Source organism: Bos indicus, chromosome 14, assembly GCF_029378745.1.
Source record: "Bos indicus isolate NIAB-ARS_2022 breed Sahiwal x Tharparkar chromosome 14, NIAB-ARS_B.indTharparkar_mat_pri_1.0, whole genome shotgun sequence".
NCBI classification, from domain to species: Eukaryota; Metazoa; Chordata; class Mammalia; order Artiodactyla; family Bovidae; genus Bos; species Bos indicus.
This window is the reverse complement of record NC_091773.1, coordinates 38,521,956-38,535,870: the sequence shown is the minus strand read 5'-3', so window position 1 is coordinate 38,535,870 and position 13,915 is coordinate 38,521,956. Positions and strand designations below refer to the sequence as shown.

At 35.0% G+C, this 13,915-nt stretch overlaps 1 protein-coding gene across 2 annotated transcripts in view; it reads right to left on the bottom strand.

The window, feature by feature from the left end:
* Positions 1-3,484: 3,484 nt before the first annotated feature.
* The window catches only part of PI15 (peptidase inhibitor 15), a 36,702-nt gene continuing 26,271 nt past the window's right edge, over positions 3,485-13,915 (bottom strand). For both annotated transcript variants that reach the window (XM_070802729.1, XM_070802728.1), the window contains exons 4-6: positions 12,658-12,790; positions 12,422-12,537; positions 3,485-9,624 (exon numbers count right to left, since the gene is read on the bottom strand). In XM_070802729.1, coding sequence (XP_070658830.1) covers positions 9,489-9,624; positions 12,422-12,537; positions 12,658-12,790 — 385 coding nt within the window. In that variant the 3' untranslated portion in view covers positions 3,485-9,488. The remainder of the gene's footprint in view (positions 9,625-12,421; positions 12,538-12,657; positions 12,791-13,915) is intronic.

Genomic DNA, 13,915 nt, shown 5'->3' with positions numbered 1-13,915 from the left:
ATGTGTACAGGTAATTTGGTTGTCACATTTTGTGGAAACTGGAGAAGATTCTATAAGGCATTTTGTGTTTTGAGGATTCAGGCATGATAAATGCCTGTTGGGAATGGGAGTCCCTCAGGACAAAATATTTTCCCACCCAAATGTCAACATCATTCCTATTGAGAAGCACTACTGAAAAATCATGTTTCTTTATGCATAAAGATAACAAAGGTCTACCTGTTACTATTATGAGGCTGCTTTTTAATAACTAGGGAAAATATTAAAAATACATAGACATTATATTTTAAGAATTATTTATAATTTACCTGAAAACATTAATATAAATACTATTGATATCATTATTATACTATATAATATGATTTGTCATTTTGTTTTCTATCTCCAAAAAGGTGTCTCATGTTCTTAGATTTTTTTTTCTGTATGACTGTTTAAATTGGTTTAATGTCTCAAGTTCATGAATCCAGTTGAAATAGAATTCTTACTTCCTCTGTGTTATGTGTTCAGCACCTCACTAAAGCTACAGGGAAAAGACCCAGATTTCAAACATAGCAATCAGTTTTATTATTTACTGATTTGATTCAAATGGAATCACTGAGCAAATGCAGCCCTTCACATACTTCTCACTTGTTCTTTTTTTTTTTCCCTCTCTGGCCTACCCTCATTTTTCAGCACAAATGATGGAGGAAAGGCTGAAGAACTCCTTGCTCTTTTCTCAAAACCTGCATAATTTTCCTCATTCTTCTTCAAATAAAAATGAAGTCTTATCTATTTCTGCAGTGTAGTGGTTGCCACATTCATTTGACATATGAGGGTGAAATCAGGGGTCAACATAAAAATGTCTCTTCAAGCAATCCATATCTTAAGTTAACCATTTAGACTGCATGGACCTGTTCCTCAAAAGACATTAATTTAATAAAAATCTGATTTTAGCTTCAGATTTTTTTAAAGTCATTTAAAGGATAAAAGATACTGTTTTTCTGAGAAAATAGGGTTGTTTAATCACTTTTGTGGTAAACTAATTATGTTAGCACATACTCTCTAGGGATAGAGAACCCATAGATCCCTTGTCATATTTAAGAACACCATGAAAAAATTATAGTGACGGTAAAAATAATGATTTTTTTTTTGTTTATTCCTTATCAGGAAGAGTGTGCATGCAGTGCTTTACATAATTACTTCATTTAACCTTTACAAACTGCATTCATCCATTGGTCTGCCTAACACATATTTATTGGGCACTTAACTAGGGTCTGGACATACATCAATAAATATAGCAATAAACAAGCAAGTTTCCTTCCTTCAAAGAGGCTTACATTCTGGCGGGAGAGATATGGAGGGCAGAAAAGTGTCAATTGGAAGGGGGCCCATATTGAAGTGAGAGAGAAAGAAACCGTTGTGACTGTCTGGGAGAATAATGTCCCAGTCTGTTTGTAGAACAAGAGAAAAGTCTGAGGTGGGGATGAACTTGGCAAAAGGGAAGAAGAGAAGTCGGTGCAGAGTGAGCTGCAGGGAGAATGGGAGAGAAGGATGTTGGAGAACGAGGTAGAAGCCAGCCAAGCCATAAGTGGTGATAAAGCACTGTGTTTTATTAAATGCTTGGGGATGTCTTTGGAAGGTGTTGTGTAGGAGAGTCATTAGATGTGCTTTATTTTCAAAAAGAGCGATGCAGATGCCATATTGTGGTGGGAAGCAGAGAAACATGCTGGGAAGCTGCCAGGCTTTAGACCTGTTTCCTCCAAACTGTTGGTTGTGCACCCTTATTTGTAGAAAGTTCTAGATCTTGCACTCCCACTATATACAATATAAATATACCACGTGCTAATATATACTAGACAGTTTTCTATGCACTAGTATGTGTGCACTATGAAATAGAGATAAGTAAAATATTTAAACAAATGTAGGAACCAGAAATCAAATTGCCAACATTTGCTGTATCATGGAGAAAGCAAAGGAATTCCAGAAAAACATCTACTTCTGCTTTATTGACTACACTAAAGCCTTTGATTGTGTGGATCACAAGAAACTGTGGAAAATTCTTAAAGAGATGGGAATGCCCGATCACCTTACCTGTCTCCTATATGTGGATCAAGAAGCAACAGTTAGAACTGAACATGGAACATCCGGTTCAAAATTGGGAAAGAGTACAAGGTTGTATACTGTCACCTTGTTTATTTATTAATAACTTATATGCAGAGTACATCATGTGAAATGCTGGGCTGGATGAATCATGAATCACAAGCTGCAATTAAGATTGCTGGGAGAAATAACCACCTCAGATATGCAGATGATACCACTCTAATGGCAGAAAGTGAAGAGGACCTAAAGAGCCTCTTCATGAGGGTGAAAGAGGGAAGTGGAAAACCTGGCTTAAAATTCATCATTCAAAAAACTAAGATCATGGCATCCGGTACCACCACTTCAAGGCAAATAGAAGGGGGAAAAGTGGAAGGAGTGACAGATTTTATTTTCTTAGACTCCTAAATCTCTGTGGATGTTGACTGTAGCCATAAAATTAACACATTTGCTCCTTGGAAGGAAAGCTGGGAAAAACCTAGACAGCATACTAAGAAGCAGAGACATCACTCTGCTGACGGAGGTCCAAACAGTCAAAGCTATGGGTTTCCCAGTAGTCATGTATGGATGTGAGTGTTGGACCATAAAGAAGGTTGAGTGCTGAAAAATTGATGCCTTCAAACTGTGGTGCTGGAGAAGACTCCTGAGAGTCCCTTGGACTGCAAGGAGATCAAACCAGTCAATCCTAAAGGAAATCAACCTGAATAATCATTGAAAGGACTGATGCTGAAGCCTAAGCTCAAATACTTTGACCACCTGATGAGAAGAGCCAACTCATTGGAAAAGACTCTGATGCTGGGAAAGATTGAGAGCAAGAGGAGAAGGGGGTGGCAGAGGATGAGATGAGTAGATAGCATCACTGACTCAATGAACCTGAGTTAGAGCAAACTCCGGGAGATAGTGAAGGGCAGGGAAGCCTGGCATGCTACAGTTCAGGTTGCAGACTTGGCAACTGAACATCAGTGGTGAACTGGCCTGGGAGCTCTCCCGTCTCACCAGAGGGAAAATTTGCCTGCTGCAAGGCAGAACCATCTGTAAAACACCAGCCTTCTTGGTCCAACTAGTGACCAGACATGGTGCATCCCCCCATAGGAATGCCTATGGTTTCTCTTCTTGCCCTCAGTATGAAACATGGAAATATTTATGTTCAACTACTGCAGTTTTTCTCAGCCAGAACTTCTTTTTTTTTTTTTTTCAGAACTTCTTAACATAATGTTCTTCTCCTCTTTCTCCATGGAAATGTCTTTTGCATTGGGGTCTCAAAATATTTTGTGGAATTAAATAAAAAAAGAATGGAAGAAGGAAGGAAGGAGGCAGGGAAGGCAAGAAAGTTTTACTATTGTAAAACTATTGAAAATCAGGAAACAATTAAATTCATCAATTATGAATTAAAATCTTAAACACAAAACAATTAATTATAATATTTTATTGAAGGAAAAATAATATAGTGGGGCTCAAAAAGCTACACTTGTTATGCTTTATAAAGTCAGAGGTTTACACAGGTTTTATGTATGTACACATTCATGACATTATATCACAACATCAAAGGCACCTTTTACTGCTACAGTATTAGGTAATGAATAAAAAATATCAAATTAATCTTTTAAAAAATCTAAAATGATACAATCTATTTTAGGATTATGTACATATTTGAAGCATTCAGATATTTTTAAACATGTTCTATGTGCATTACAATTATCTCTAATTCTCAAAATATTATGATACCAAAATTCTGTTTGTCAAATAACAAAGCACAAGATGCTGTAATCTATAACCAAGCACCAGTTAAAATCAGTGTTAAATGCTCCATCAATTAGTTTGACTTCTAACACATGCAAAGTGAAGTGGGTACTTAAGAATTTAAGATAACCATTGCAAAACTTTTAGGGTCTCCATTTTTTTTTTTTTTTTTGGTCTTTAATTAGTTGATTTCTTTTGAGAAAATGGGGAGAACTGGATGACTTTGATCAATGTTTTCCTAGTGGTTTTATGGAATCCTAGGGCTCTTAGAAGAAACTTCCAAGGCACTGGAGAAGGTTTAGTCCATGTTATGCATATTATATATTGGAGCTTTGTATAAGATGAGATCATACAAAGGGTTTATTGCTTTAAAATACATTTGAAAATACTAACATGGGAAACTGCTTTAAAGTGTATTTCATTTGGTTATGCTAACACAGTTTAAGAAATATCTTTGTTGAAACAGATTATCACACTTAGTGAACTGCACAACTCAAGTGAAAGGTTATCTAAAAATGTTGCTTTCATTAGTTACAGAGGATATAATCCTAAATTTTTATGTATATTTTTAAGTCCAGAAGGAATTTGAATAGAACAATAAAATGTCATAATTAGCTCAATAGTATGACCAAAGAGCATTATCAAATTACAGATCAACAAGTAAAAATGGAGAATCTTTTGGTATATGAAAATTGTTTTAATATATAAAAATAAATGATCACTTAAAGTGAAAAAGTTCTCTTCATTACTTTTACCTCTTATCGTATTTATGATGTAAACAAAATTAAAAATATATTTTATTAATACCTAGTTCAAAAAAAGAACACTGTTAATAAGCACCTCAGGACTAGAATGCCATAAAAAATTATTATTTAGGAAAATGGATGTCAAGATATATGTATTACCCTCCTAGAAAATTATTTAAATAGAATCAAGCATCTTTAATGTCATCAGAGTTACAGAGTATCCAAGAATTTAGTATTATGCAACTTAAATTTTCATTGAACTGAAGAAATGGTTTTATTGGCAGGCCAAGTTGCCATCAAGAATTTGTTCTTACAACCACCAGAGGGCGCCAGTGCCTGAAGCACGGTTGGTGTAGGTGTAATCTAACCTTTAGTTGATAACTTGAATTTTACATTCCAAGTTTAAAAATGCTATTTAAAAAGATGAATAACTTCTAAGAAATATATTTACATTTTGTAACACCCAAATAATGTTGGATTATTATATAAAAATAGAGCACACTGGCTTATTTTGGTTAAGATTCATTTAACAGGACGTTATTAAGATTTCTAAATCAGAAATTGAAAGGACATCATTTGTAACTATGAATAAAAAGAGACTTCTTAACCTACTAACACTAACAATTCATTTAGCACCACATATATAGCACCAGAATAGATACTGATAGTTCACACTTATTAAAAACATTAATTGCAAAGAAACTTCAAAATTAAAGCAAGTATATGGTGGTTGTAATGAATTTTCAGCACCATTAACCAGTGAACTGTGTAACTTTCTAAGTTGTTGACTGACCTCTCATAAGTCAAAGTTAGAAGATGAAAGAATTTTAAAAAATCATTTTGCATGTGTTTAAATGTCTTTCCTCACACATATAACAATACAAAAAAATGCAAATATAAAACAAAGATAATTTTAGACATTGTTAGAAATCTAATTTTACTCTTCCTAAACACTTCCATAGGAAACGGCTTCCTATGGAATAGGAATCCAAGATTGGTGTCCTATGCTACTGCAGAACATTGGGAATGTTGTTATACAAGGGGGAGAAAACAGACCCCAGTTTAAGCATGACTTTTCCTTCCTGAACGCATTCAAATGATCTGTTTAACTTATGTATTCACTTAATAAGCAGGATATGAACACAGAACACTTGAACTGGCCTAAATATGTTTCTGATTGCTTATGTAGATGTTGTAAGTTGATCTAACACAAGCATATACTAATGAGAAAAATATATATTGTTTCAATTCAAATATTCTGAGTAAATTATACTGATTGAATTTTCCCTACTGTTTGGTCAGTTCTGTGCTAAAACTTCATGGAACTTTCAAATGAGTATTTCCACAAAAGTTTCGAATGAACTGCCAAGTGAACTTGGTAGGGAAGTCCTAACGGACCACGGAAGTGATGCTGCTTAGACTACAGGACAGGAAAAAAAAACAACAAAACATGATAACGATGAAAATCGTTTCTGCCACATTTTAAAAGCAAACTTACCTACCATAACCAGGAACATTATGAGTATGCCTACACAACTCAAATACAATTCTGTAAAGGAATCCATCAGTTTAACAGATCAACTTGTAATTTTTCCAGTCTTTTGATGACATGGAAGCCAAAAAAATTGATGTTATGACAGAATTTTTTAAATTTTTCTACTGAATAAAGGATGTAATGAAAAATCCATACCAAAGATAAAATTCAACACTGTAGAATATGTATGCCAATCACCATGTCGAATGAAACCTATTGAAATGAAAACCTCAATACTATTTAAAGCTGCTTTTATGAAATAGCTTATGCCCAGACCCTTTTTCCCTTTGGGAGTTACAGTGAGAAACAGCTACCCTAGCACCACTGTTGCATGCTGTGAAAAGTATGACCCTCTGGGTTGATTCAAGCAAACGTTCATTTGGTTTAGCCTAGAAAATAAAACATTTCACATGGCCACTTTATATTACTAACTTTAAGAAGCACAGATAGAATAACAAATATACCCGTTACATTTTCAGCTCAGTTGTTAAGTTATAAATAAACTTATATTTGGAAAGGACTGTTGTGTACAAGTTTATGAGTATGTGGTTCCTAGTCTTAATCTGATATATTTGGTGCTTTATCTGGATTGTTGATGCACTCAAAGCTTTGTATTTAAGACATTTTTGTCTTAATGAAATATGGAAAGGTGAGGTTCCTCTAATTCTTGCAATACTAGACTGTTGAGTTAATTCTAAAAACCCATTCATATAAAAACTTATTACACTATAGCCATTATATAAGAAGCTGGTATAAATACACAAAGATAAGACAGAATTTCTGCCAAAGAGGAGCTCATGAAAGACTTAATTTTATCTCAGATAAAAGCTTCACAACATTAATGATCATTTTAATATTCATGATTTTCTATTAATATGGTAATTTTACCTTCAAATGAACTTCTGTGAATCATGTGGCAAATAGCATTATTCTTTTTGAGACCTGAGAAATCAAGCCACACAAGTAAACCAGCAATAGGATGGAACTGATTAAAACCATTTTTTTGGTTTAATAGTTATTTTACTACTTCTGTAGAACTAGTTTAGGAAACTCAAGAAAGACTATCTAGATAAAGGAAACAAATATTCCACTAATGAGTTTTCTCTCCAATTGCCTGTATATATTAGCTAAAAGTTGATTTGAGACCTGACTTTTACTGTTATTTCTGTTCTTCATATTAGTCTCCAAAAATACTTATTTTTAATAAAGTCTATATATGTTCCCACAAAAGCAAAGTCATTTGATAGGAAAACATTTGGTCAGATTCAATGTGTGAAAGAAATCTGGCCAATTATTTGTCATCATGAAAACCTGAACTCCAGATGCTGGATAATCCCCCATTGGATTTAATTAACTATCTGTCATCTTTCAATGAATCTAAACTAAGAAACTGTAAATGTGTAGAGAATTTTAAACAAGTAGCTTCTTTCTGTTATTTGTACTCTGGAACTAATTGTGTTTACTGATTCTGTAATTCTACTGCAGCATTATATAACTTGAACCACACACACACACACATACACACACACGCATGCACATGTAAAATGTAATGTGTTAAGTGTCTTGATCCATGTGTTGACTTTCTCCTCTCTGAAAGTGATTTGGAAATAAACATTTCCAAAATCACATGAGTGAAACTTTCACAGTGATTTGCTTTCCACCATGCTTCACTTTTGGGGCTTCCCAGTTTGTTCAGTGGTAAAGAATCCACCTGCCAATGCAGGAGACACAGGAGATGCAAGTTCAATCTCTAATTCAGAAAGATCCCCTGGAGAAGGAAATGGCAACCCACTCCAGTATTCTTGCCTGGAGAATCCTATGGATAAAGGAGGCTGGTGGGCTACAGGCCACAGGATTGCAAAGAGTCAGACACCACTGAAGCAACTGAGCATGCACACACGCAAACTTAATGCAGAACTGAAAAATATTCTCCTTAGATATGGTAATAAAATTTGGTACTTAGTGCTTAGAAAATCATCTGAAGAGGCCCCTTTCACAAAATCATAGCTGTCTGTGGTGTGTACATGAGATTTTCCACATGATACTCAAGGACCCTCATGCTGAATGATTCTCATCAAATAAGGACAAGCAGAACAATGAAGAGCAGGAAATATCCTTGGCACCTGCATGTTTCTTTCTGGTATCCCTCACCTCCTGCTCACAGGCTTCAAGGTATACTAAACCTTCAGGATATGCCTTTCTGAGGCTCTCCGTGTGTGTGTGTGTGTGTGTGTGTGTGTGCGCGCGCGCGCGCGCGCGTGTGTGGTAATTTCCGTGGGTTTGCATGCCTGTCTCCTGAATCTTACTTCTCTTGGACCTCGTCAGTTCACTTAGGTCTTGTTTTCCACCTTCCAAAACAACTATTTACACTCACGGTTGTTCGTTCTTCCCTGCCTCATTTAGTTCCAAGTACTATAGCTACATTTTCATGCTAACCAGGAGACTTACATATTACACGGCGTGGCCTATCATCTATTCCACCTACATGTGGACATCGTTGGGTTCACTTCCTCAAATTTACATGAAAAATCAATTTGTTAACAAAATAACATTTTTACAGCAAGATATTGAGTTGGCCAAAAAGTTCATTTGTTTCCCCGTAACATCACAGAAAAACCCGAACAAACTTTTTGGGCAACCCAATAATTAGGCTGCATTATTTCCTGAATATTTTTGTGAGCTTCTTGAAGACAGGAATTATGTCTTGTTATCCTTGCATGATCAGAACATAACTATAGCAGAGTGCCTTGCCCATCATAACCACTCCACACATGATTACTGGTTCAATAAAAGAGGTTAAGCAAAATAAATGTGTTCAACCTTACATAAATTGAGAATATCTTTTGGTGGACCCAAATAAAACAAAATATTTCCATAATGAAATCTGTGGTTCTTAATTAAATTATTATATCTAGATATCATGGAGTTTTATTAGTAGTTTGCTAATGATCAGTTTGGGGATATTAAAGAAATGGGTGCAGGAGATGTCCTACCACCTAACATATTGTTTACAATAGGATTTTTAAAAAATTCCTCCAAGCTAACTACAAAATCAAATTATATATGTATGTGTATTTATAGGCCAAATATATGTTCTATTTGTTAGGAATGTAACATAATTTCTTTGGAAAACAAGCTTTGGAATTGGATGCATCAACTATGTCAATACTACATACAGAGTATTTTAATTTAGACTTAGAGGTCAGAAAATAGAAATGGATGTTTGATTACCTCAAAGGATTAAACAAACATACAAGATAAACACTAATCTTTACAATGAATAATAAAAGGAAAACAAGATTATGATAAAATATGTATAGTATGTGCAAAACTCAATATATATATATGCCTATGATTCCCAGAAACCACTATATTTCCTGGAGGAAAAGATAAGCTTATTTAAACCAATACAGGTAGTTTGACGTTACACCTGGAAAGCAGAGATTGTCAGTACAAGACCCTCCATAACTTGGAGGGCAAGCTGAACATGGTACCCCTACTTTATATGGTGCTTCTCCGATCCAGTTGCCCCTAGGAAAAAAAAGAAGAGAGCATGAGTGTTACTTGCTCATTTTTTAAAATCTGATTGCCCTTAAGCACATGATCACACATTGACATGTGATGAAATTTTCAGAAGTGTGTCATTTTTAGAAATGCACTGAAAGTTACATCCATTTCTTATTTCTGTAGCAATTTATTCTATATATCTTACTTTAAAAATACTTTCTTTCTGAGTAAGTTAATATCATGTTAATTTACAATAATTTACAATGCATGGTGACATTATTAGTCAACCCACATCTGACTTGATGCTCTATCCATCACCACAGCTGCCTCTTTCCTACTGCAGCCTTCCAGAACACATACGCTGTGTCCTCTTAAATGTACTTTTTAAAAAGTCATGCTAATGCTATTATAAAGATAGTAAAATATATACAAATACATATATATATATATATATATAAGTGTGTACTATATATATAAGTGTGTACATGCTCAGTCACTGTTGTGTTCAGTTCTTTAGGACCCCATGGACTGTAGCCCAGTACATGAGATTTTCCAGGCAAGAAAACTGGAACAGGTTGTCATTTCCTTCTCCAGGGGATCTTCCCGATCCAGGGATCAAAGCTTCCTCTCTTACGTCTCTTGCATTGGCAGGTGGGTTCTTTACCACTAGTGCCGCCTGGGAAGCCCATATACAGTATATATACAATTCGGGGAGGCTTAGAAATGGTGACATGAGCAAGAAGTTGTCATAAGCATAAAAAATAGGTTTTAAGAGTTCAAAGGATTTCTTTCTAAAGTTGAATAGTTTAGATTCTCAGTATTCATAAAATGAGACATGGAAAACTCAGAGAATAGTGGCTTACAGAAGCAGCCATTAAAGATGATTCCAAAACATTTTCCCATATGTAAACTCACGGTTATAATTTTTAGCAATACTGTTAATTTTTTAAAATAATGCTGAACACATTTAACTGAATGTTGTCAATATTTTCCTTCATCTTGATGGCCATAATGATACACCAAATTCAGCATTTAGGATAAAAACAGTCACAACGTCTTACTGTTACTAAGCTCTTTTAGCTATGATGGAGGAAGCAATGGATTTATTTACAGTAGCATGGTGATTAGTAACTACAGTACTAACAGATAACCACAGAGCCAGAAGTGTGAAGGAAACCGAATGGTCAGGAGAAAATGTGGTGTGTGGTGGGTTGAAGATAAAACAACAGTGGAAAAGCTAAAATATTGAGCCATCGGGGAAGCCCCATATTCAATAGTAAATCAGTCAGTGGATAAACATATTTTAATTTTTATCCTTTCAGGCTAATTCATTTTCATTCTCTCATTTCTCTCTCTTTCTCTCCAACCACCCGACCCCCAACCACCACCCAACCCTGTATTTCTTTTTTCCCTGATAAACAGTTGGCTTGAGATAACTTTATGCTGCTATTCAACTATCAGTCGGAATTTTTAAACTTTCTTCACTGCCTGTTTCAAAAAATGGTTCTCTGTTACAGCAAATACACCATACTAACACAATATCTTAATCTCTTAGACATAAAACAATCAGACATCTCATCAATAATATTGCAAAAATCCCATCATTGGCCAAAAACAGAATAGCCAAATGAATGTAATAAAAGCCTCTTTCACTAGAGAACTGCCTGGCCTATTTATGTCAGAAAGAAGAGTTAGAGTCTTAATAGGAAAATATAAGGTGCATAACTGAAAATATCAAACAAATGCACAGTTTTAAAGCTTTTCATGATGCAGTCACATTTTACTTTCCAAATCTTACTATTCTAATAACTGTGGAGAGGAGACCATTGGGAAAATCGCTATTTTTCTAACTTTGCAAAAACACTGCCCCTGGCATACAACCATGTAAATGAGTAATGCAGTTATTTGTGAAACGTTTTCTCATTCCCTCCCCATACTGGCAAAGCTGGAGAAAAATCTTTGTTTGGGACTTACTTTGGAAGACACCAGGCGTGTCATAAATCCTTTGCACATTTTAGTATTTACTCCAAAAGGGAAAAGACTCATGTATAAATACTGGAACACTTTATCCAAAGAGTCATTGTTATCAAAAAGGCATTTTATCAAATGTCAACAAATGCTTGTTTATCTTCATAATACAAAAGAATGCTCATAAATATAAAATACAACTATATTTTACAATATTTGATCAATTTTCACAATATGAAATATACAATTTTAATGTGTGCCACAGGATGAAATTACTGAATTTTTTATTTTATATAGTTTAAATCATGGCACAGCTTTCATTAAAAAGATGTCATAGCATTTAAATTTTCCCTTCTGATTCTGAATGCCTCCTTAACCACCTATGGAAAAAATAAACTGTGATTTTAATTCTACCCTTAAAAGAAAGAAGAAGTGCTTGTTTTCTTTTCCTAGTGAAAAAGTTAAGCCAACATTCTAGGAATGATTGATGAGAATACTGTGGTGTTGATAAATTCCCTAGAAGATCTTTGCCTGAGACTTTTATATAAGCTATCAAAAGCCTGGAATCACATGTTTATTTTATAATTACCAGGTCTAAAGAAAGATGAGGAGGAGAATTTAGTGAATCTCCAAATCACAAATTGTCTTGTCCAAAATGTTAATCTAGAATCCTTGTGAAAAGAAATCTTTCAGCTTTTAACTTTTTTGATATATGAGAAGATGGAAGATTTGAGGATCTGAGCTTGTTAGTTAAGTCTTACTCATATTATTTACCTGTTAAAAATATCTATCAGACTGAAGATATTTAACATCATTAAGGATTTCAGGAAGTAGAAGCCAACCAGATACTTACTTTGGGGCATAGTTGCATACCAAATAAACTGCACGGCGCCATACAGCTCCCCAAACATTCATGTTCTGACAAGTATGAATTGCACATCCTATTCGATTGGAGGTGGCCCAAACCATCTGAGAAAGTAAACCCATATACCATTATTAGGATCAGGAGTTAAGAAAACGCAGGTTCACCAAAATGGAAAGAGCGTTTTTTAAAAAAGAATGAATCAGAACTGAACAAGACAAAATAACCTGTGTATAATGTGTGCACATGGGGCCAAAACATCTCATAGGACATCGGGGATTGCAATCCTGGGGATATGGAAAGGCGTAGTCTTTCACTTCATCATACCATGGCTTGACCAACTGGAGAATAGAGCGGTATCTAAATATCAAGAAACACAATGAGAACTCACAGTTCAGCAGTGGCAATGTGTAGTGGACTCACACTAAATTACAAGTTAATTGTTCTTTTGCAGGCTATTAATGGCAAATCAAGAGCATATCCACCCCCTCACAATAACCATCACCACCCAGCAGAATCCTCTGTTCCTCCCAGTAGAGCCAAGCATGAAAATGTTCAGGCCTGGAGCAAGTGATCCTATATTTGTTTAAGTATGAGTCTGGTTGTTTCAAAAAGAGAAATGCAAATCTTTCGGGAATTATCATCTTTACCTTATATTTACCAATGTCAGAAATGTCTTCCATTGGAATCTTATACATAATTAAAAATTAGATATTAAAAAAAAACTGTGATACTAGACTCAGAGTGATTTCCCCCCTTAAAGTTGTATCATTTTAATTTAGTGAGAATTCACCCGATTTTTCTCCCCTCTATGGAAGGGAATGAGTCTTTGAATGTTGGATGATGACCTCTCACAGTGCAGAAAAATTATCCTGTTACCGGAAGCAGCTTCATTCACAGTTGCATATACTTGCATATACATATATGTGCATATGTATATGTACATATGCATGTAAATACATTGAATTTGTATAACACATATATAGGAATATGCAAACATGGGAAAGCTGCATACATAATAATGGCTTCTGCCACTATCAAGGGATTTTTCTGAACTAGAAGCGATAGGATAAGGATACAACCTGATTCTTTCAAAGATTCTGTGAGATTAGTGTAGAATTCACTTTTCACTTTCATGCATTGGAGAAGGAAATGGCAACCCACTCCAGTGTTCTTGCCTGGAGAATCCCTGGGACGTGGGAGCCTGGTGGGCTGCGGTCTATGGGTCGCACAGAGTCGGACACGACTGAAGTGACTTAGCAGCAGCAGCAGCAGTGTAGAAAAGATTAAGGGATGGTGTTCCAAGGGTGAAAGAGAAAACTGGGGGTTTTTTTAGGCTTTTTTAAAAATTTAAATAATTTTTTAAGACATCTAAAACAGTCATAGGCCAAGCATCAGTGACTGGCATATAGTGAGTTCTCAATAAATACCTGTAGACGTTACTTGAAATTGACGCTACTAACACTTGGAGTCCATAGGCAATAA